The following is a 22,696-nucleotide window of genomic DNA, read 5'->3' on the forward strand; positions in this document are numbered from 1 at the left end:
TGTGTTGCCCATCCATTTGATTTTTCATGCTTGGATTGAAAATGGTCAGGTTTTATCCCAGGAGACTAAGGTTTATTTTATAGGGCTTTGGGTCCTGCCATTCAGGATTTGAACAGGGCTGTTCATATTTTAATAGGGTTGTTTAACTGTGTGTTTTAATTCCGGTGTATTTTAAATTATTCTCTATTTTAACAATGTTGAACAATTTATTTCATCCATCTAGGCATCAAGCCAGTGGTGGCTGGTGTCCATTGGGTCTGGTAGGGCCAGCCAGTGGTCGGCAGAGCCAAAGCCAGCCAGGCAGAGCCAATACATTCTAATTTTGTTCCATTCCCCGCTGAGTTTATACTAAGAGCAAAGAAGGATGCTGACAGGCAGTGCCATCCCCTGGATTGGTTGTAAATTAAGATGGGTCTGGCTGAAGTCAGGTTGACTTTTTGTGGGGCAGGGCCTCATTTGTCTCAACACACCAGCCTGGGATCTGATGGCAATATCAGGAAAGCCAGGAGGAGAATGTTTCAGGCTGCCAGGACATGCAGTATCTGAAGGTGGTCATTCTTCAAAAGAACTTCAAAGGGAAACCCCAGCAAAAAAAGGGACCAAATTACAATTTATCAAGCAATTCAATTCTAAGGGATCCCCCCCCCCACACAGTCACACTGCGTGTGCTAATTAACTAGCAAATGAAAGCATGTTTGTGCTATCGCTGAAGCTGCCTTGTCAATTGGTCACTGTAACTATTTTGCTTTCAGGTTAATTTCCACCCCACCCCTAACATTCAATTTTGGTCTGCTCTCATCTCACTACTTTACATACTCCCAGCACATCTGAATACTGTATATGCTTGCCAATGTAGGCTTACACATCATGGAATCTGATGAAGTGGACTGTGGTCCATGAAAGCTTATGGTGCAATAAATATGTTGGGTGTTTAATATTCCACAAGTCTCTCTTGTTATCTTCGCTTTAACCCAGTTTATGGAAATCATTGTTTCTCTGTCAGCAGAACTCTCTTCAAGTATGGAATAAGAGTGCACAGCTTTACCTCCAGAAACTGGAAGGCAGTAAGAAGCCACTGAACTGGCAAGGTGTGGTAGGAATAAGAGCCAGACCTCCGGAGTCACTTGGTCAATAAAGCAGGACCTTCTGCTTGTTATGTTTCAGGCCACAAAGTCCTATTCCAAGTCCCCACACAGCTCCAGCAACTAGGCTCAAGGCCATGAGTGGGAAGCTATGTCCTCCAGGTACAACCTTACAACTGACCACTCACCACTCCAGCCTGGCCTTGACAGGTATTAAACCTGTTGCTATGTCAACATATTTTAGTTGGAAGATAACTACTGGGTTGCTTTTGGAATGCAAACCACATATGTGCATTTCAGAGAGGATTAGGACACTACAGTGTAATCTGCATATCCTACTGCTGTGTAAGTTGCTGCAGCTTTGTTTGAAGTTTCCCTGGAACATCACCAAAGTAACTATAGAGATGCTGATCACCCAGGCTTATGACCTCAGCCCCCTTGCTATAGTGTGAGATAAGGTATGACTCATTCTGTCAAGAGAAGAAACTTTACATCTTCCATCCCCTATTGCAACCTTTAAATTTTCTACCAGGATATTGTCACTGGTGAGGATACCAAGCACCCTCATTCTTCTCAGACTGCTGCATTAGTTCAGGTATGTATGTAGAATAGAACATCAAGGTATATTCCTGGCAAGGCTAAATTATTGTGACTAAGGGCACACTCTTTGGCAGGGGTCAGCAACCTTTTCCAGCCGTGGTCCAGTCCACCATCCCTCAGACGGCGGGCCAGGCTATATTTTGGGGGAAAAAATGAACGAATTCCTATGCCCCACAAATAACCCAGAGATGCATTTTAAATAAAAGGACACATTCTACTCATGTAAAAACACGCTGATTCCTGGACCATCCGTGGGCCGAATTGAGAAGGCGATTGGGCCGCATCTGGCCCCCGAGCCTTAGGTTGCCTACTCCCTGCTCTTTGGGAACACAGTCATTACCAAGAGACTCTGGGGTCGAAAGCTGTGCTATGAAAGAATCCTTGCATATGTGACCCAAGAAACCATAAAAGATGTTGACTTTGATTAGTGTTACAGTATTTGATTGTGCAGAGAACACTGCAGTGACACATAGTAACAAGTATAAGCATTGCAACACATGTTAACACACTGACCAAGAAAAAAACGTTACTATGCCCAGCTCTTTGTATTTTTCTTTATACAGTGGTGCCTTGACTTACGAATTTAATCCGTTCCGAAGGCACCTTCATAAGTCGAAAAATTCGTAAGTCGAAAAACGACTTTGGAAACGCGATTTCCCATAGGAATGCATTGAAAACAGAAAAATTCTGTTGAAGCAACCCTATCTAAAAATTCGTAAGTCGAAAAATCCTTATCTAAAACCGCCACGTTTTTTTTTTACCGGATGTCGAGACATTCATAAGCACGTGGCCATTATCCCCATTTGTAAGTCGAAAAATTCGGTTGTTGAGTCGTTCGTAAGTCAAGGTACCACTGTAAACTCTAATGATTTTTAATATATATAAAAATACATCTAGGCCCAGCTCCAGAGAAGAACCAAATTAATTGTGGGCCTGTGTTTAAAATACAGTAACCTATGTACCAAACCACCGTAATACAAACACATGTGTAGACCATGGAGGTTCACCCTAGAGAACAGCAAAAGGAAGCTCATGTTTTGTGCAATTCAAAAACCTACTAGCTCCAACACAACAGGGCTCTTAATAAGAACTACTAAGATAATGTTTATAAAGCCCTTTTATTTATTTTTAAATAAGCACTGCATAAATGTATTATTAATAGCACACCTTTTTTTTAAAATGTACAGCAGTTAAGACGGAGGAGAAGCAAAGGACATGCCCCCATGGTATATTCCAGATCTACAGAGGAACTTGAAATAAGAATCCCCTGAGAAATGAAGTACTCTCCCTTGTCCCCACCAAACAACAACTGAGGGTGAGAAGAACATTTTGCAGGTTACACAACCCATGCGCTGGGCCAACAACTGGCGACATTAGACCAAGTTAACACAACAAACTCCAGATGCTGGAGACCCAGACAGACAAAACACTAAAACAGGAAAAGTTTATTTCCTGGCCTTAATGCCAGAGCCACCCTTAATCCTCATTTGAGCTCTGAAAGAGATGTCCAGGTTTTAGAAACTCCAGTTTTACAAAACTCACTTTCCCACTGCCCTTTGAAGCTCTGTTTCTATTTCAGTTGAGGAGAGCTTTGCCTTCAAACATCTCTTTTACACAGGGAGATGTTTACTTTCTGTGATATTTGGAAACCTTGTGCAAGACCCCTGATATCCAACCATATATTAACGAATCCCGACACTTTGCACAAATATATTTTAATTTAAAGAACCCTCTTGGTAAATCAGAACCTGCTACACACAATTCCCATAAATTGTAGTCTCTCAGATTTGGCATGGAAATCTGTAAGCAGCTTTTCAAATTCCCAGGGTTTAGGGTTAGTATTGCTTTGTGATGGAAGAATCAGTGCCCATAAGGAGATTATTCTTGAGAAGGGAGACCAGTTGCTGTTGTTAAAAGGCAGAGAGAAATGAAAAGGGAATGTAAAACATGAGATCCTGCTGCATAAATGTTACTTTGGGAAATCACAATGCTCTTCTCATTTTTATAAATAAGGATTAATTCTAAATCGTGATTAAATACTTTGTTTAGTTAATGCCATGTTCTTCTCATAAATCATGGACATATGCCCAAAGCAAGACTTCCTACTTCAGAGCATTGGCCTGCTCACCCAAATACTTTGAAAATCCAATCAAAATTATTCCTTAAAGTGCAGTTACCAGGGGTGATTGTTAGAGGGAGAGCAGAGAGGCAAACTGTGGGTCTTTGGCCCTTGATCTCCTGTCCTTCCCTCCTTTCAAAAAGTTAGGTTTTTTTTTTAAAGTTTGTGATGTGCATGTACTGGTGAGGCACCAGCCACACACTTCCTAATTTGCTCCGAAATCTAAATTTGCATCTATTTGTTTAAACTGTCATATGAAAAATTTGCCTTCGCTATATTCCTTTCAGTGAGTGCCTGTTGAAAACATTTTTATTTAGAGAACCCTATCCAGATGTTGAAGTGTTTAAATCTCTTTTCAGTTTATCACTTTTAAATGTTTTAAATTACTTGTTTTTAACTGTTTTTATTGATAATTTTAATATTTATTTTAAACCGCTTAGAGGTTTTGTTACAATCAAGTGTAAGTAAAAATAAAATACAGTACAAAAATCATGGGCTAGTACCATGAGTCTTAGGCTGAGTATGCCATAAATGGCTTAGGGAACTGCAGTTTATTTCTCAAGAATTGCAATTCCCAGAAACCCAAACAAACTACAATTCCCAGGATTCTTTGAGGGTGGGGAAAGTGCTTTAAATATATGGCATGCCTTAAGAAACTTTCTAACTTCTAGGGGCGTTGTGAAGCCCACACCCAGAAACAGATCCAAAAATGGCATCAAACAACTTGCTTCTGTGCCACTCAAACTACATTAAATGAAGCTAGTGCTAGTTGTATACACTGGTTGACTGTTGTTGTTGTTGTTTAGTCGTTTAGTCGTGTCCGACTCTTCGTGACCCCATGGACCATAGCACGCCAGGCACTCCTGTCTTGCACTGCCTCCCGTAGTTTGGTCAAACTCATGTTCGTAGCTTCGAGAACACTGTCCATTCATCTTGTCCTCTATCGTCCCCTTCTCCTAGTGCCCTCCATCTTTCCCAACATCAGGGTCTTTTCCAAGGATTCTTCTCTTCTCATGAGGTGGCCAAAGTATTGTTGTTACGGTATATAATCTATGCAATGAACCTTTGTCCTAGATATGCATGCCAAAGGGCACACATTCCTTTCTTTATTTTCATTGAAAGGAGGCGGGCAGTGGAGATGATAATCTGGGAGGGATGACACTGCAAAAATTATTGGGTTGTGTGCAACTGCCCCCCTCAAACCTGCCACTGCTTTTTCCAATCAATCTGGACAGTATCCAAAAGCAAGAATTCGGACCTTTAGATGTTGTTTTGCCTCCTTCCCTAGGCTGAACAGTCGTTTAAATTGTTTCCATGTTTGCAAAATGCAGTTCACACCTTATATTTGCATAAGCCTAGAAAGAAGGAAGCAAAGCATTTCATTTGACTTATTTCCTAACTAAGAGAGCAGATGTACTTTGGTTTGGGGAGGGGAAGGGAATTAATAGGAGCTTTGATTTTCCCCTAGAGACAAGGTCACAGACTAGGCCATTTCCTGTCTGCAGCCAGTCTTGCTTGCTTCTGCAGACATGTGTCTTATGACAAAAAGGCCCAATTCATTTCAAAGATAGGGTCGCTGCAATCACAGCATAGACAGACCACATTCTTTCCATTCTTGTTTTCTGCTTGATCATTACAGATGATTAAAAAGAACATGTCTGAGAAAGATAGATAACATTTCAGCGGTTTTGGGGTTACCCCATCTGAAATCCCTTGCAAGCTGAAAAGAGAGACTAATTTGGGAAGCTTGGCTGAGTTCTGATCACATAAGGATGAAAAGAGGTTGTGTTAATAATATCATAGGGTTGGAAGAGAACCTAAGGATCATCTAGTCCAGGCTTCCTCAACCTTGGCCCTCCAGATGTTTTTGGCCCACAACTCCCATGAGCCCTAGCTAGCAGGACCAGTGGTCAGGGATGATGGGAATTGTAGTCAAAACATCTGTAGGGCTGAAGTTAAGGAAGTCTGATCTGTTCCAGTGTTTCCCAAACTTGGGTCTCCGGCTGTTTCTGGACTACAATTCCCATCAACCCTGACCACTGGTCCATGTGGGCTGCTCTGACTTAGATCAGACCCAAGGCACATTCCCTGTTATGGGTCAACCAGCTGCCTATGGGAAGCCTATAAGCAGAAAAAACTCTCCACACTTGTGATTCCCAGCAAATGAACATAACCATTATTACTAGTAGCCATTGAAAGCCTTGTCCTCCATGAATTTGTCCAATCCTCCTTGAAAGCCATCACTTACTTCTTGTGGGAGCAAATGTACTGTGTGATGAAGTACTTTCCTTTGCCTGCCCTAAACCTTTTCAGCTCTGCAAAACAAAAACCCAAATACTGCACTGTAATATGACTTACATGCAAACAATATGCAGTTATACCGTTTTTTTAACAGTTCATTCCTGGGCTAGGAATGTTACCAGCTAAGTCTGACTTTTAATTTTGCATGGAATATCTTTAGAGCTGCGTGCAAGAAGCACATGCAGATCAAAGCCAGAGCAAGGCCAACACAAAATGGGGAAGATAGCTAACAAGCACTTTAAACTGCATTTCCTCAGATTAAACCCAGTTGGAACACTGTGTTGCCTTCGCAAGGAAGAAAAGCACAGTGGAAGAGATTTCATTCAATATGGGAACTCTGAGCAACTAGTTTCAACTTTGGCTTTGTAAGAAGTGCACCGACAAGCCTCACCAGAGCTAAATCTGGAAGTTTACTATAAAAGTCATTAAGTAATATTTGAAAGATAGGGGCATTCAACTGTTCTATTTTAAGGCAGCTCTCCCTGAAGTTACCATTCTAAAAGGAATTATTCTGAGACCATGTCAAAGGGAAGAGGCAATTTAACATTTCAAGGATAACTATGAATTATGGCAAGGTCAAGTAGCATGATTCACTGTTAAGAGTGAAACACACAGAGAGACTCAATATTTAACTATTCTAAGTTTCCATGCATGGAAATTCCCTGGTATGCAGAGGAAAAATACATAACAGCTGAACAATTGCATTCCTGTGTTACCAGAAAGGGGATGGGGTGTGGAATTGAGAAATGTCAATTTTTTCAACAGCAACGTTAACTCGTAAGTTCTCCTTCCAAATGACAGGGGGGGGGGACTCTCTCAGGGTAACTCGGGTTCTAGGCATTCCGCACAGTGTTTGGAAGCTGCATAATCTAAACTGAGGATAAACTTTAGGGTTCTAATCTTTTAAATACTGTAAAATTATAACCTTCAAGTTTCAAATAATACCCTACCCCCAAATGATTATCAATTTGGATACTGCTATATATTAATGTGCAGAGCCTACAAGCTGAGCGAGGTCGGATGGGGGTGGGCTGCCCTTCTTAAGCAACACAATGGAAAGTGGGCCATGTAGGTTACCCCCTAAAAGCCCAGCTGTAGACACACTTAACAGGCCACATCTGCACACATGTCCACCATCTTATTTTACTTGTTATTTTGTAGTATATTTACTGTTTTTAATTAGCTTTTTGTAATTTTGGATTATGCGGAATGCTTTATCTGAGTGGATGTAGCAACCGAGTAATTTCGTTGTTCCCGCAAGGGGACAATGACAATAAAGATATCTTATCTTATCTTATCATTAAAACTATGGCAACAAGTAAACACAGCTCTGCTGGGGACCCAGGTGGCGCTGTGGTTAAACCACTGAGCCTAGGGATTGCTGATCAGAAGGTCGGCGGTTCGAATCCCTGTGACTGGGTGAGCTCCCGTTGCTCGGTCCCAGCTCCTGCCAACCTAGCAGTTCGAAAGCACGTCAAAATGCAAGTAGATAAATAGGAACCGCTACAGCGGGAAGGTAAACAGTGTTTCCATGTGCTGCTCTGGTTTGCCAGAAGCGGCTTTGTCATGCTGGCCACATGACCTGGAAGCTATACGCCGGCTCCCTCGGCCAATAATGCGAGATGAGCACGCAACCCCAGAGTCGGTCACGACTGGACCTAATGGTCAGGGGTCCCTTTACCTTTAAACACAGCTCTAAACCATCATCAACTGGCTGCTTTTTGAAAGAGCCACACTGAAATTCAGTGCTTAGCAGCCATAAATTGCCAGAAAGCTTTAATTGAAGGGGTTAGCCAAGCTAAATATTGCTAGAAACAAAAGCTATTAATGACCTCTTGACAATCGTAGCATGCTAGCTAGCTAGCTGCATTTCACCAATGCAGGCTAAAAGAAGACCCACTCCAGTTAAAATAAAAAGTTAAGTAGGCTTGAATGTTGTTGTTTTTAACAGCACCAACAATGGTTTTGTTCTAATCTAGCAGGTGTATATAATCATGCCTTATTAGTTTAAAATTGAAACTTTATGGAAATCTGATTTTCTGCATTTACACACCAACCTATTTTTATTTTCTGCCAATAACTTGATGAATTACCATAACGAAGTTGCCTTTTCCAAGGCCAGAGCAAGCTTGGCGCAGCATTCACTCCTACAGGAATTTGAATGTGAAGCCCTGTCCAACACCTATTGTAGCATAGCAGCGGGGTGCAACGCTATCCTTTTCTTCTGTTTGTCATCCTTGGCTAACAGGGAGAAACACAAAAGAGAAAGGCCTAGCAGAAAACACACAGTGATAAGCTGTTTGCACCAGTGCTGAAAGTAGGACAGGAAAACCAGCTGGTTAGCAAAATGTCAACAGCCTAAAGGAGATATAGACAAGAATGAGGGCAGAGGGGGGCAGCAGTAGATGATGCCCATTACAGCTAGCACTAGAACAACAGTTCGAAGGGGCAACCCACTTATATTGATGTCACTTGCAAAATGCCTCTCATTATAATGGACAGGATGACTGCATAGATGGCCCTAGTTATCCATTAGCATTCTCTCACTGAGAATAACCTCCTGAGAAGCCCATAGCTCCCCAGAACAGGCTGGACAACATGGTCTTCACACCAAGGAAAGCTGCTTACAGCAGGCCCCATCTCCAAGACTTACTGTGGCAAGGGTTTTAATGGGAGGGAAAGGATATAGTAATCACAATTTATCTCTCCAGGCGCCCACATGTGTGTGTTAAGCAGTTTCAAAATCCCATGCCTGGCAGCAAAACCAGGCTTTAAAACCTTGGTTTGAGCAAGTCCAGCTATGAAGCAAGCGGACTCTCTTTCTTACCCCGCTTAACAAAAAACTAAGCAATAACTTGGGAATTAAGTTGAAAAATATAATAATTTCCTTACTTTGAATCTTGCATTGGTTTGCAGCAATAGCGGCAGTAAAAACTATGCAGGCAAAATGCTTATATTTACAGTATAATCTACAGCTGGAGCAAACGGGGGCATATCTGCAGCCAACGCTGTTCAAAGGAAGAGACAAGAACAGGAAGTACTATATGCTCTTTCTTGCAGGAGAGGAGGGGAAATGCCGTAACACAGAACACACTCTACCAACTGCTTTTCTATGGTCTGAGTATCTGCCTATCTGCAATACAGCTCTGTAGCATTTGCCGCTTCTCATGCTAGGTTTAATCTTCCACAGTTACATCTTCCAGGGATAAACAATGGAAGGGCAAGTGTGCAGATCTAGAAGACACCTTACAACCTTCCATTCCTACCATAGAACACTGGAAGCAACCTGATGCCAAGTCACACCTCTGGGTCTATCTAGTTCAGTACTGTTAGCATGGTGGGTGCCTGCTCCCCAGGGGTCTCTCCCAGCCCTACCTGGAAATGCTAAGGATTGAACCTGCAATCTTCTGGATGCAGGGCATGTGCCCTACCACTGAGCTATAGCCCTTCCACATGCAACAATGGGGAGCCAATGGTGCTCCTAATGTCATTCGGACTCCGACTTCCATCAGCCCCTGCCAGCACAGTTAATGGTCAGGATAAATGGGTGTTGTAAGTTACACCAGCAATGTCTTGAGGGCCACAGTAAAGCAAGGGGCAGGCAACATTTTAGACCTGTGTTCAGCCTGTCAACATCTCCCTAAACGATGGGCTTGTAGAAACAAAGAAACCATGAGTAGATGTATGTTTCTGTAAAAATGCCAGACTCAACAGCAGTCCTATTCTTTTAAGCAAATCAAAAGTTGCAGGCTTCGTAGTTTCAGTGCATTGTTAACATACCAAGTTGCCTAAAAAAAAAAAAACAGCAAAGGCTAAATACGACTCAGAATGAAAACCAGACATTTTTCTCAAGAGACCTACAAAACTTGGGGGGTGGGGAAGTCATATAACAGTACAAAAAAGCAAAACAAAACAAAAACCCTGGGATTCAATACGTTTATTTAGCATTTGAAACTTCCAAACGGCCAAGAGATCTCAGCCTCTGTCTTACATGGACTGCTGACAATCGCACTTTCCATGGTGAGCCACAGAAATCCACAACCACAGGTAGTGGTACTTCGAAGAAAGCAGTCTGTCCAAAAAAAGGGGCACAGAACTGTGTATCCCTCATAAGACCACCTCTGGCTATTTATGTAATTATAGTTCATTTCTGCAGCTTACATCAATGTACATGCCAATTCACCATGCGAAATAAGAAAGGGGCAGGTCCCTGACCCAAGGAGTTCACATTCTAAAGCAGCCTTCCGCAATCTGGCACCTTCCAGATGTTTTGGACTCCAACTCTCATCAGCTCCAGCCAGTATGGTCAAGAGATAGGGATGATGGGAACTATGGCCCAACAACATCTAGGGGAAGACATTAGGGGAAGACTGTTGTAAATGTTGATGACAGGGAGAGGAGAGAATGGGGTGGATGTTAGGAAATGGGAAAAGATCAAGGAAGAGCACAGAAATAGCCCATGGTCCAGCACAGAATTATGTGTACTCAAGTCCAATGACTTCAACGTACATAAAGCATGCCTACATCCATGCCAGACTGCTTTGAAAAGAGCCTATGATGGGCCAACCCAAGGGTTTATCTAGTTGAAGGATAGTCAATGTGGTACCCGCCAGATGCTTTGGAATGCAACTCCCATCAGCCCTAGCCAACATGGCCATTAATCTGAGAGAACAGGAGTTGTAGTTCAAAGAATCTGCCAGCTACCATGTTGGCTATCTCTGATCTACCTCAGTCCTAGGAAGCACACAAGCAAAGGAGGATGAACAGCCCTCAATGGAGGTGTGCTACTGGCACCTGGCAGCAACAGTATTACCACCTAATTAAAAGAATAAATTCAGGACAAATATAAGAAACATCTGTTTGCGGATTTTGCTGCCACAGGATGTGGTGAAAGCTAAAAATTCAGATGGCTTCTAAGGAGGATTAGACAAATTAATAACAGGGAGGTTTATCAGTAGCTTTTAGATTATTATTTTTGTAAAAATTAATAAACAATGACAACAACAACCCTCTAGGTTCAGAGACAGTACTTTATCTCAGGGTTGTGGGTTCAAGACCCACCTTGGGCAAAAGATTCCTGTGTTGCAGGGTGTTGGACTAGATCAGGCACCCCCAAACTACGGCCCTCCAGATATTTTGGCCTACAACTCCCATGATCCCTAGCTAACAGGACCAGTGGTCGGAGAAGATGGGAATTGTAGTCCAAAACATCTGGAGGGCCGAAGTTTGGGGGTGCCTGGACTAGATTATCCTTGTGGTCCCTTTCCAACTCTACCATTCTATGATCATTGAACACCAATTGATTGGGGAGCAACTATGGTCTGCAACCCTTATTTATGGGCTTCCCAGAAGCTTTTGGTTGCCAGTGGGAGGAGGCTGGTCTACATGGAGCTTTGGTCAGACTCATCAGGACTTGTGTTCTTTCAGCAGGGCCACTCCTACCATTGGGTAGGACAGGACAGCCATCTCAAGGCAGCAGCAGCCCCTTGATCCCTCCAGAAGTCCACAGCCATTTTCAGACTCCTAAACTAGCAACCCCAGGTGCCCCCTAAGCTACCCTGCTATCCTCAGGTGTAGAGGACTCCACCCCATTGCCAGCACCGAAGCAAGATTTAGTGGTAGAGCATCTGCCTTGGTTCAATCAGTTTTCCAGATGTTTCTGGGCTACAATTTCCATCATCGTTTGACCACTAACCATCCTGGCTGGGGCTTCTGGGAGTTGAAGTCCAACAACTTTATACTGCAAACTGCCCTGTGATCTTTGGATGAAAGGTGGTGTATAAATTTAATAAATAATAATACCCAGTTTCTCCAGGGGAGAGACAGACCAGTGTATGCCCACAAAGAATTGCTGCCTGTCAGTGTGGGCAATAATGAGCTAAATGGAGCAATGGTCTAACTTGGCATAAGCAGTGTTTTTTTTCCAAAAAAAAGGTGCCAGTAATTCACCATGAAGTTGTTACAGAAAGTGCCACATTTAACATGTGAAAAAAATGTGCTGGTACTGTGCACCCCCAGAAAAGAAGCACTGTGTATAAGCATCTTATGTTCTAAATTGCAGAGTTGTCTCCCTGCTGTATCTAACACATATATATTTAAGGTATCTGTGTTAGATACCTTAAAGATACTAACACAGCAGGGAGACAACTATGTAATTTAGAAGAAAAAAACTTAAAAGGGGGTGTGTGGGTTGCTAAAGACACAGCCCATCCTCAGGAGGGCCAATCTGAGCAGTGTATGTTATACTTTTTAATTACTCTGCATGAACAAGGTTTAAAACAGGAATCCCCAAACTGCGGCCCTCCAGATGTTTTGGCCTACAACTCTCATGATCCCTAGCTAACAGGACCAGTGGGTTAGGGATGATGGGAATTGTAGTCCAAAACATCTGGAGGGCCAAAGTTTGGGAATGCCTGGTTTAAAATAACCATGCGTTAACCTGACTTGAATCAACTGATTAGTGAATTGCCTTCAACCAGTGCTTTCAATCCCATTTTGCCTTCACTGACAATAGAGTTTCTGGAGGCTTTGTTTCTAGACAGACACAGCCAGCCTCCTCTAGTCTCTTCTGTTCTTTATTCTAGGAGTACAAATTTAGCTTGACTCCATGGAATGAGGATCCTTAAAGCCAGGAGCTATTTTAATAAATCAAGCCCAAGCTCCTGTAAACAAAAACAAAGGAATTTATCCTGGTTGGATTAAAAGGAAGTCTTTTATAAGAGGTGTCGATAAGATCAGAGCAAGCTGTCCTTCAGACTCCTTCTTACAAGTTAAGCCTGGAGAGAGCAAAAGCATTTGTTTCGCCTACATGACAAAGAATGTTTTTCTTCTTTCTACTACCCATCAGTTAAAAGTGGTCGTTAAAAAAATTACATCGCAGAAGCAGAGCTTCCATCTGTTAAGCAGAGTGTGCCATTTTATTAGCTAATGTAATGATTTATTTATTTTTAACATAACAGGTTTCCCTTCATGTAGATGACAGTGACTATGCCAGGGGTGCCCAGTGCAGTGCCAATGTCATTAGACTCCGAGTCCCATCAGCATGGGACCATGGTCAATGATCAGAGATGGTGGGTGTTTTAGTACAACAGCTACAGGGCACCATGTTAGCTACCCCTGCCATAGATTGAACCAACACTAGGGTTGCCATACTTTTGGCAGGACATTTTAGTGATGCTTCCGACTGCAGTATTCCGGATATGTCTGGCAACCCTAACCAACATTGCCCCCTGTCAAAGAACACCCAACCCACTGCATGTTACTTGAACAGGGCTGACATTTTTCATTCATTGCCCTCAGTGGTATTTGTTAAAGCAGTGATGGGTAAGCAAGGTGCTCTCAAGGCAGTTTTGCTATTTTCAGATTCCAAATCGATTTTTCTCCTGCAAGAGAATACAGTGGTGAACTGGAGTTGTAGAACTCGCCATTGGAAAGCAATGTGAAAAGGATGAGAAACAAGGAGGCATGTTCGCTGTATTTTTTAGCTCAAGATTTTGAAATTCAGCAAATGGGCAGAGGCTTCTTCACCCTCCCTACCCAACGCCAACTGGATTGAGCTTGCTTGCTTGATTTATTTACTGAAGCAATGGCACCTGAATCCCTACTTGCGATGCAGCAGAGTTTACCTACCATCAACAGTCAGACAGATTCAGACTGCCAGAGCAGACAGAAAAGATGTGGTTCACTCAAGGGCCTTGCTTGCTTTTCTTAAGGGTTTTATAAGCATAACTAGTGAGACCTGCAACAAAATGTTGCAGTGTGCAGTCTTCCTGTTCCAGTCAGCCAAACATGTGCCCCTCCCACAATATTCCATTCTCCCTCCTACCCCATTTTCCATTCCCCACCCATTGTCAGTCAGTGCAAAGATTCTTCACTGAACTGCTCTGCAAACCTTGCAGTTCCCCTCAAGTCTGCTGATAGTTCACAGGCATGAGGTTTGGCCAACATTGATTATTTAGTTATTGCATTTGTATCTCACCTCTCCTCCAAGGTGTTCAAGGCAGCGTACATGGTTCTTTATTCCTCCTTTTAGTCTCACGACAACCCTGAGGGGTTGGTAAGAGAGTGTGATCGGTCCAAGCTCACCCAATGACTTTCATGGCTGAGCAGGGATTTTCTGAAGGCATGAGAACCTTGGGGCTCTAAGACCCTTGAGAGCCGTAGTGGAAGGTAGAAGCTCTCACAATAACGTGCAAGTAAAATTAGCTGCCATTGTTGTTTACACCCGATGAACTGCTCCATATCAAACAAGCAGCCTGCTGCTTCATTAAAAAGGCAGTGTGAGCAGCTGGTACCTAGAGTGTGAAACTACTGATGAGGACTGAGCATATGCCTGCATCTTGCCAAATCTGCAATGCACTCAGCGATACATATCTGTATTATGCTAGCACACCTCTGTAGCTGCTACCAGGTGAATGGCAAGTTATATACTGCAAGACAGCAGGCCCACATACAGAGACCTCTCACTCACTCTCTCTTCTAGCCGCAAAGGACCACTAGGCTATCTGAGAAGACATACTGCATGTGTAGCCTCCTTGGTTCTACACTGAGCTGAAGGCATGCATGCCTGAAGAAAGACAGACAGACAGACAGACAGACAGACAGGTGCCGTTGGCTACCAACAAGTCAAGCTATATTTGTGGATCTGATCATCTCCCTCCAGAACAGCCACTGGACCTATAAAAGGCAGAATTGAGCAATGCACAACCTCTGTCTGACATAGTAGCATTACGGACCTTCTGCAAAAAGCTGCCTTATACTGAGTCAGACCAATGGTCCATCTAGCTCAGAACCACCCTGTGGTCTTTGGATAGAGGACAGTATATCATTTTAATAAATAATAACAGCGTGCTTATGCCTATTAAGCCACAAACACATTTCAGCCCTTGTGATCCCCGCAAAGACGTAGCAGCACCCCAGCCATTGAGTCTGTAAATCCATTTCCTAGAAGTAGCTTAGGAGGGTTTGAATTAACAAGCTTATTATAAAACCCAACATGAGGCTTTATAGCAGGGGTCAGCAAACTTTTTCAGCAGGGGGCCAGTCCACTGTCCCTCAGAACTTGTATGGGGACAGGCTATATTTTGGAAAAAAAATATGAACGAATTCCTATGCCCCACAAATAACCCAGAGATGCATTTTAAATAAAAGGACACATTCTACTCATGTAAAAACACGCTGATTCCCGGACCGTCCATGGGCCAGATTCAGAAGGTGATTGGGCTTCATCCGGCCTCCGGGCCTTAGTTTGGGAAGCCCTGCTTTATAGCAATTGAATCATGGCAATTGTTCCACAGCTGCTCTGGAGCAGCGGAGTTATCTGAAGGTAGCTGAAAATATTTGCTATAAGCATCATTCCAAGTATAGGGAGAAATTTTAAAGCATAAAAAAATTTAAATACGAACTTTTTTTTAACTTTTTTTAATTTTTTTTTGTTCGTATTTAAATATCAATCAATCAATATACTTTATTCGACCGATAGTCAGAACAAAAACATTTCTCAATACAAAGATAAACATATAAAACTGAAGGCATCAGAGGGATACATAAAAATATAAAAAAAATATAAAACTGAAGACATCAGAGGGATACATAAAAATATAAAAATATAAAACTGAGGGCATCAGCGGGATACATAAATGGGGTATGACCGCGCTACTAAACCTCCTACAAGTAACCCACATCAAGACATTCGATTATACGTTTCCGACACTTGAGCGCCAGGAAGAGGAATTTAGCCACAGAGAAGGTTATTTTCACAGTGGGCTTGTTTAGCAAATATGCTGCCTGCCGTTCTCTTAGTCGGGAACTAAACTGGGGTAAATACGGGGCTATAAGACATTGCCTTAAATCATTATAAAAGGGACAACTCAGTAGAATGTGTTCTGTAGATTCTACCTCACTCAAGGCAGTATTTAAATAAAAATTTGAATTTTAAAAAAAATAAAGCATTAAAAAAATGACAGCTAATTACCCATCATTATAAAGCTCTGAAGTGTGAACTTTTTCTGTTAAAAAAAAAAACCAGCAGGGTTAGATGTGCAACACACACACACACACACACACACACACACACACACACACACACGGGTTTCAACTTGCTGTTGAGACCTGTTTAATTAGATAGCACTCCAGTAAATCAAAAAGCTCTTTGAATGAAGCCTACATCATACTACTTTTCTATTTTCTGGAATGACGTCAAACCAGTTAAGGAAAGGATAGGCTTGATCTTAAAATTTTGCTGAGCACGTAAAAATCACTGAGAAATACTAGAGCGAGCAGAATAATGCCAGGGAAAATCAGCTTCAATCTTCTTATCCATTTGTAAAAGAAAAAAGCCACAAATCCTCTCGTAATGTTACTTCTATCCCATCTTTTACACATACAACACATTTTGTCCCTTCCTTAATTCCATCCCAAGTTATCTTCCCTGAAAGGATGAAACACACCCACATACCAACCAAACACTATTGCACACAAACAATCCTAGCAGGGTGCAATTAATCCCAAAAACGGTTTATACAATAGTGGCTTAACATCCTTTAGACATTATAATAATAATATCTTTATTACGGTCATAGACCAGCAAATCCTTTAGACATTGTTTCATCCAAAGGAGAATGTGGCAAGTGCAAGCTTCATATAGATTCACCCATCAACAAGCAATAATTGTCTGCAAAAGCTCCCTGTCAAGTATACATCTGAAAAAGACTTGCGTGTGAAATGGCCTTTCCCTAGCCTCAACCTGAGATTCTCTAATCATGAAAGTCAAAAATTGGAGGCAGAAGCTGAACCAACCAAAGATTTTTTTTTTACATTTCTACTTATATATATCTACTGATATTAATATGTTGCTGCTACTATTTTTATAAACTAACCTAAAATATGACTGAATGTCAATAAAGAAACACATATTCAAAGCCTGCAGTGTATTTATTTCTGTGGTGTCATCAATGTGCATGGGTGCATGACAGAGTACAAGTATGTATTTTAATGTTTCGTTTATTGCTTATGACTGCTTTTGTTATGCATTTCCTCCATATTTTCCATGTGGCAAGCTGCCTTGAGCATCGTTAGAACTGCAGAAAGGCAGCATACAAATAACATTATGTACATGTTATGTTAAAGTGACCAAGTAAACACCACACAAGAACAGAAACAATTTTGAGTCCTATGGTTCTCTCCTGCTACATTTCAGAAGCATTACCATTTCCGCCCTCGTAGTTCATTAACTTAACGGCTTTATCAAGGCGGGACTGAAGGAATACTTCCACAATACAGACAAACTAATATGAGTCAGCCACAGTGAGTCGCAGAATACTTACATCGCTCTTCCTAAACTTTGCTTTCAGGCTCTTCATGCTTATTCCATTCAAAGTTCTAAACCTTATGCGTTTTCAACACCTAAACAAAAAGGAGAGGGGAAAATAAGTTCCATTATACATTCCATATACATGCAGCAGGCACCAACAACACACTCTTTAAATTGCAGCATATGGGTCGGTTCTGAACAAAAGATGCCATCTTATAAATATTTGTGAAATTCCCCTATTAAGCAGCACCAGTGGACATACCGTGGTATGTACAGCAGAGCACCAATGGCACTTTTGCAATCTGTTCCCCAGGCACTTGCAGCCCTGATCCTTAGATTGCAAGGAAAGCACTTCCGAAAACTTACTGGAAGAGAGGTTCCCAAACTGTGAACCACCAGTGCTCTATAAGCTTCAGTCAGGTAGTTCACCATGTGTCTGTGGATTTGTGGTTGAAGTTGGGATCTGCGTATCCATTGCACTGAATAGTCATATCGATTCTGAATTGTATTTTTTGTTACTTCTTTTAGTTCTTGTTACAATTTGAATTCTGCGGAATTTCAATTGCTACAACAGGCAGAAAAATAACTAAGCGGTCCACTAAGATCCTCAACAACTTCCAAGAGGTCCATGGAAGGAGGGGGGGGGTAATGTTTGGGAACCACTGGTTTGGAAGCCAACCCTTCCATAGCAAGAATCCCACTGGGGTGGCAGTGGGAGCCACAGCAATGTTGTGCAGTACTGTGACATTACACAAGATTATCTTGCCACTCACTGACTCCCTTTGAGTGGTCAGAAACAGCAACCTCCAATGCTTGCACTACTTGCCAAGTTCAGTTGCGGACTGAATTTTATACAACGGATACTAAGGAACACCAAGGAACCACTGTGCACTTAGATGTGGGGAAGGGGGTGAGAATAGAAAAAAGACATGAGTTGTTGCCCTTTAAACTAAAAAGAATTACTGCCTAATAAGGGGACAAACAGCCACCATTGATCGACTGGAGAGCTGAGCGCCAACCTAAGCTCTTTGAGGGGAGTATGTGCATGACACAGATATTCACACCTACACTTAAAATGTGACTCTTCCCAGGGCTGCAAACCAGTGATGGCTGTGGCGAAAACAACAGGTGCGACTCTTACTTTTGTACAGTGGGATACATTCAAGCCACACAAAATTCAGAGGTATATGCACATACATCTCTCTCTATCCAGGAAAGCAAGGGGCATTATCACTGAACAGGACACATTCCAGCCAGGCAACAGCATGGGGTGCAAGGAGGAGCAGGGCCTCCAGGTCCCCCAGGCTTGATCCAAAACATGTAGCATAAGAAACACCTGGGCAAGTCTTCAGAAACTAAGGGATGCCCAACAGGAAGCCCTATGCAGTCTGCTGAGTCATCCTTAAGTATGGAAAGACAGCATCATTGCAGAGTCAGAAACAAACACACACACCACAGAAGTTGCATTTAAGTGTAAACCTCATGCCAAAAGATTAAAGGAGTGCATTGTGCAACCTTGCAAATGCCTTTGCTGAGAGGTTATTCCTGCCACATTAAGTTAAACACACCAATACTAATCAAGTGCCACTTGGCAAAGAAACCCCTTATTCATGAACAGCAGAGCTAACAAGGATAATTCAGTGAAACTAAACTTATTGTGCTGCTGCTTCTTTAAAGGAGCCTTTAAAAGGAGAAAGGAACTTAAAAATATGAAAGCTGGGGTGGGGTGTAAAAGACTGGAGGCTGGATGCATGCTGAATTCTCAGCAATGGTGTACACATGCATGTACATACCGTAACTCTACACTTAGATGTCCTGTTGCTGAATACGCAAAGTAACAAGATTAAGAGGGAGAAACCACGAGCCCTTCTCTGGTGTTCAGTATGCAAAGGGGGCTTGCAAGGGCAAAAGCAAGAGCTAGCTTTGGACCCCGTCTAGAGCCATTTCTATCACACTCCAACCCACGCAGGGCAACCACCTGATGCAGAAAGCTCTGGAGAGTGTTTTGGAGCTACTGGCAGTAAGTCAATGTGGTGCAGTGGCTAGAACCAGGGAGATCTGGATACAAATTGGGGGTGGTCCCCACAACCTTCACAGACTTTCTCCTTGGGGACAATGAAAAATAAAATAAATTAAAGCAGTCCTGAAATGTTTCAATAGTGTCTTGATGCTTTGGGGAGGAATACAAGACTAATGTGGCTTGGCCAAATTGTGAATTTCTAAATCAGGGGTAGGGAGCAAATGTTGCCCTCCAGGGCTGTCTATCCACTGCTACCCCAAGACTCTCCCAAGTCCATGCCCTCACTGGCTCTCCCTCTGTGCCCTCCTTGAGTACATGCCCAAAAGGTGTGCTGCAATAATGCTTCCTGCTTGCCTGCCTGGAAGGAGGACAGAGATATGTCTGAGATGTTGGTACCTCTGACTTTTGCCTGACTGGAATGTAGCCAACTGTACAAAAGGAAAGAGTCACATCCTTTCTGCACCTACATTTGCCCCTGGCCAGCCCCATCAGTGGCATGCAGCCCCCGAAACGTTATCCAGGAGGGAAAGCAGCCTTCAGGCTTAAAAACATTCCCCACCCCTGTTGTAGATGGCTAAATACTGCAAGTCACCTGAATTGCTGTGGTAAAGCTAAGTGGGATCCGGTATGGTTCCATATTGGATGGGGGAACTACACGTTGAATTTTCTGTACTGCAGGGGGTTGGAATCAGATGACCCTTGGAGTCCCTCCCATCTCTACAGTCCTATGATTCGTAAGTCACTAGAACTTTTCTCTCTTGAAAGAAAAACTGACTCTGCACTGATTGCCTTTGGATTCTACTGCTCTGGCATGACCAGGAAACCGAACCCAACGTGCAGCACCTTGCTTTTCATAGCTCAAGATCACTATGCTGCCTCCCATATAAATGAATGGTTTCCATTCATTTGGAAAGTAGTCCCACGAAGTATGGAAAGTAGTCCCACGAAGTATGAGTGGAAAGTAGCCCCACGAAAAGCCCTTACACTGCATACAATCTGCTAGTCATAAACTGCGGATTTTGCTAGTCAAATGGAAGAGGGTTGGATTCCCAAGCTCAAGAATGCAGATATGGCCTGGACATTTTCCTGTTATTCTCCTAATGCAGAGGCAACAAAAACATTCAAGGTTAGAATGAGTGCTTTATTATTCCCATGATCTTCCAGCTCCAGAAGACAGACAACAATGGACAGCTCTCTGTGTATGCATTAATGAGATATACTCCTAAAGAATTCAATTCTGCCAGTATTAAGAGAGAGAGATCAGATCAGTGTACTAAGCCTTGCAGAACCAGGGCAAATCCACATTTGCCAAAGAAAATGAAATAATCCTGAATGTCCAAAGAACTACAAAACACAGGAATAGCTACAGCAATTAATCAGGAGGTACTTCAGCAGACTTAAAAGAAGGTCAACACCAACATCATTACACTTTGGTCAATTTAATAAAGCACATGCAACTTCAGAGGAAAGGAGTAAATGCAGTATGCACAGAAATCCATTGACCCTCTCACATCAAAATCAAAAGAGTTTTGTTGTTTGCTTCAGTTTTTAAAAATGCACCAAAGCCACACTAACTTCCCCTACCAAAGGCAATTAAAACACATTGCGCTTAAAAAAAAAGAAGAAGCATGGAATATACTCTCCTCTAGGAAAAAGCATAAACTCCATTCTGCAGTGGAACAAATTTGCATGCAAAACTAACAAGCACATGACTGTCATGCTTTTTCTTCAAAGAAAGGTCCAGGAGACAAGAAATGTACAAGGGTTTGAAGCAACCCTTCAGAGCTTTCCAAACTTTTCATGTTGGTGACACACATTTTAGACATGCATCATTTCGTGACACAGAAATTTAGTTTTACATCATTTCACAACACAGTAATTCAGTTTTACTAGCAAACCAGAGGTTAATCTAACTGCTTTCCAATCCTGGAAGGAGTGTGCCGAGCATTCACACAACACACCTACACACTACAGCCAACACTAATGTGTCATGACACACAGTTAGGAAAGCTCTGCCTTAGCGGATCAATGTCCTAAGATGGTTGTTAACAGAAGCCTCCGCAAAGAAGCAACCCTAAATATAGTGAACCTTCATTTAGCCAGGTAGTTCCTGGGTATAGGATGGGGTGAAGTGGAGCAATGTTTAAAAGATACACCTAACCAAATGCCCAGGAACAAATGTAGTGTGTCCAGAGAGGTTACAGCACACAGCACTCCTATTCTGTTTAGGAAAGTGCTTTCACAAATTTCCATGTGTATCTCCAACTCGGTGGGAATGAATACTGCATGTACAACTGTACCCTCTCATGTGGCAGGTAGTGACACAAGCACATCATCACTGCAGAGGAGGAGAAGGGGTGCCTCTTCCCTCTTCCCTGCCGAACAGTCGATGGGATCGACTGTACTGTAATCATTTTAGAAGTGTTCTGTGGTGACAGCTTCAGGTGGCCTGGGCACACTCCTTTGTACAATGGGAGACAACTAAAACGTTCAGAATTCTTCCAGAGATCTGCCTTCCCCTCCAGCACAGCTTCTCCTTTAGCTTCATAAAATGTTAACTCTTTTTTCTGAGCCACTAACACAGTTTTTATCTTCAGGTATAAGTTCTGCTGACAGTCTGGGCTGCTCCATCAATTAGCCACAGGCTCACTCTTGCGCAGCTTGAGATTACTCTACTGACAACCTGACTATCCAGCCTTGTCCAATCCATCACACAGCCACCCTCCAGTCAAACTAAAGAAGAAACATTTGACCAAAATACTTTATAGTCAGCCATTGCTCATTTTCACCTTAAGACTGCACAATACCTAAGGGAGGAAGGTAGACCTTGCTGCTTTTTCTCAGCCATTTGCTATCCACCTTGTACTATTAAATTATTATCTACTTTATTTGGCTTTGTTATTTCAGACAATTTTCAAAATCCCACAGGCGCCAGGCGTGTTTTGCCACTGGCGTGGGTCCAATTGTGACCACATGGAGATCTCTAGATGCCAGGCTGGTGACTGACTTTGCTATCTGGCTGGCCCCTCCAGCTTTCTTAAATAGGTAAGCAGAAGAGCTTGCTTATTGCATTTATATCCCACCCTCTGGTTCACCCCCCTCCTCAGTTAATCCCCACAATGACCCTGTGAGGTATGTTAAGAGGCTGTGACTCGCCCAAGGTAACCCAGTGAGCTTCATGACTGAGTGTGGAATTGAACCCTGATCTCCCAGGTCCTAGTCCAACACTCTAACCACCACACCAGCTCCCTAGAGCACTTCTG

At 42.6% G+C, this 22,696-nt stretch overlaps 1 protein-coding gene across 2 annotated transcripts in view; it reads right to left on the reverse strand.

Moving 5' to 3' along the window:
• RAI14 (retinoic acid induced 14) overlaps positions 1-22,696 on the reverse strand; it is a 93,556-nt gene that overhangs the window by 65,875 nt on the left and 4,985 nt on the right. For both annotated transcript variants that reach the window (XM_035100963.3, XM_035100962.3), the window contains exon 2: positions 17,427-17,505. In XM_035100963.3, coding sequence (XP_034956854.3) covers positions 17,427-17,462 — 36 coding nt within the window. In that variant the 5' untranslated portion in view covers positions 17,463-17,505. The remainder of the gene's footprint in view (positions 1-17,426; positions 17,506-22,696) is intronic.

The sequence above is a fragment of the Zootoca vivipara genome, chromosome 10 (genome assembly GCF_965207765.1).
Source record: "Zootoca vivipara chromosome 10, rZooViv2.hap1.1, whole genome shotgun sequence".
Classification (NCBI taxonomy): Eukaryota; Metazoa; Chordata; class Lepidosauria; order Squamata; family Lacertidae; genus Zootoca; species Zootoca vivipara.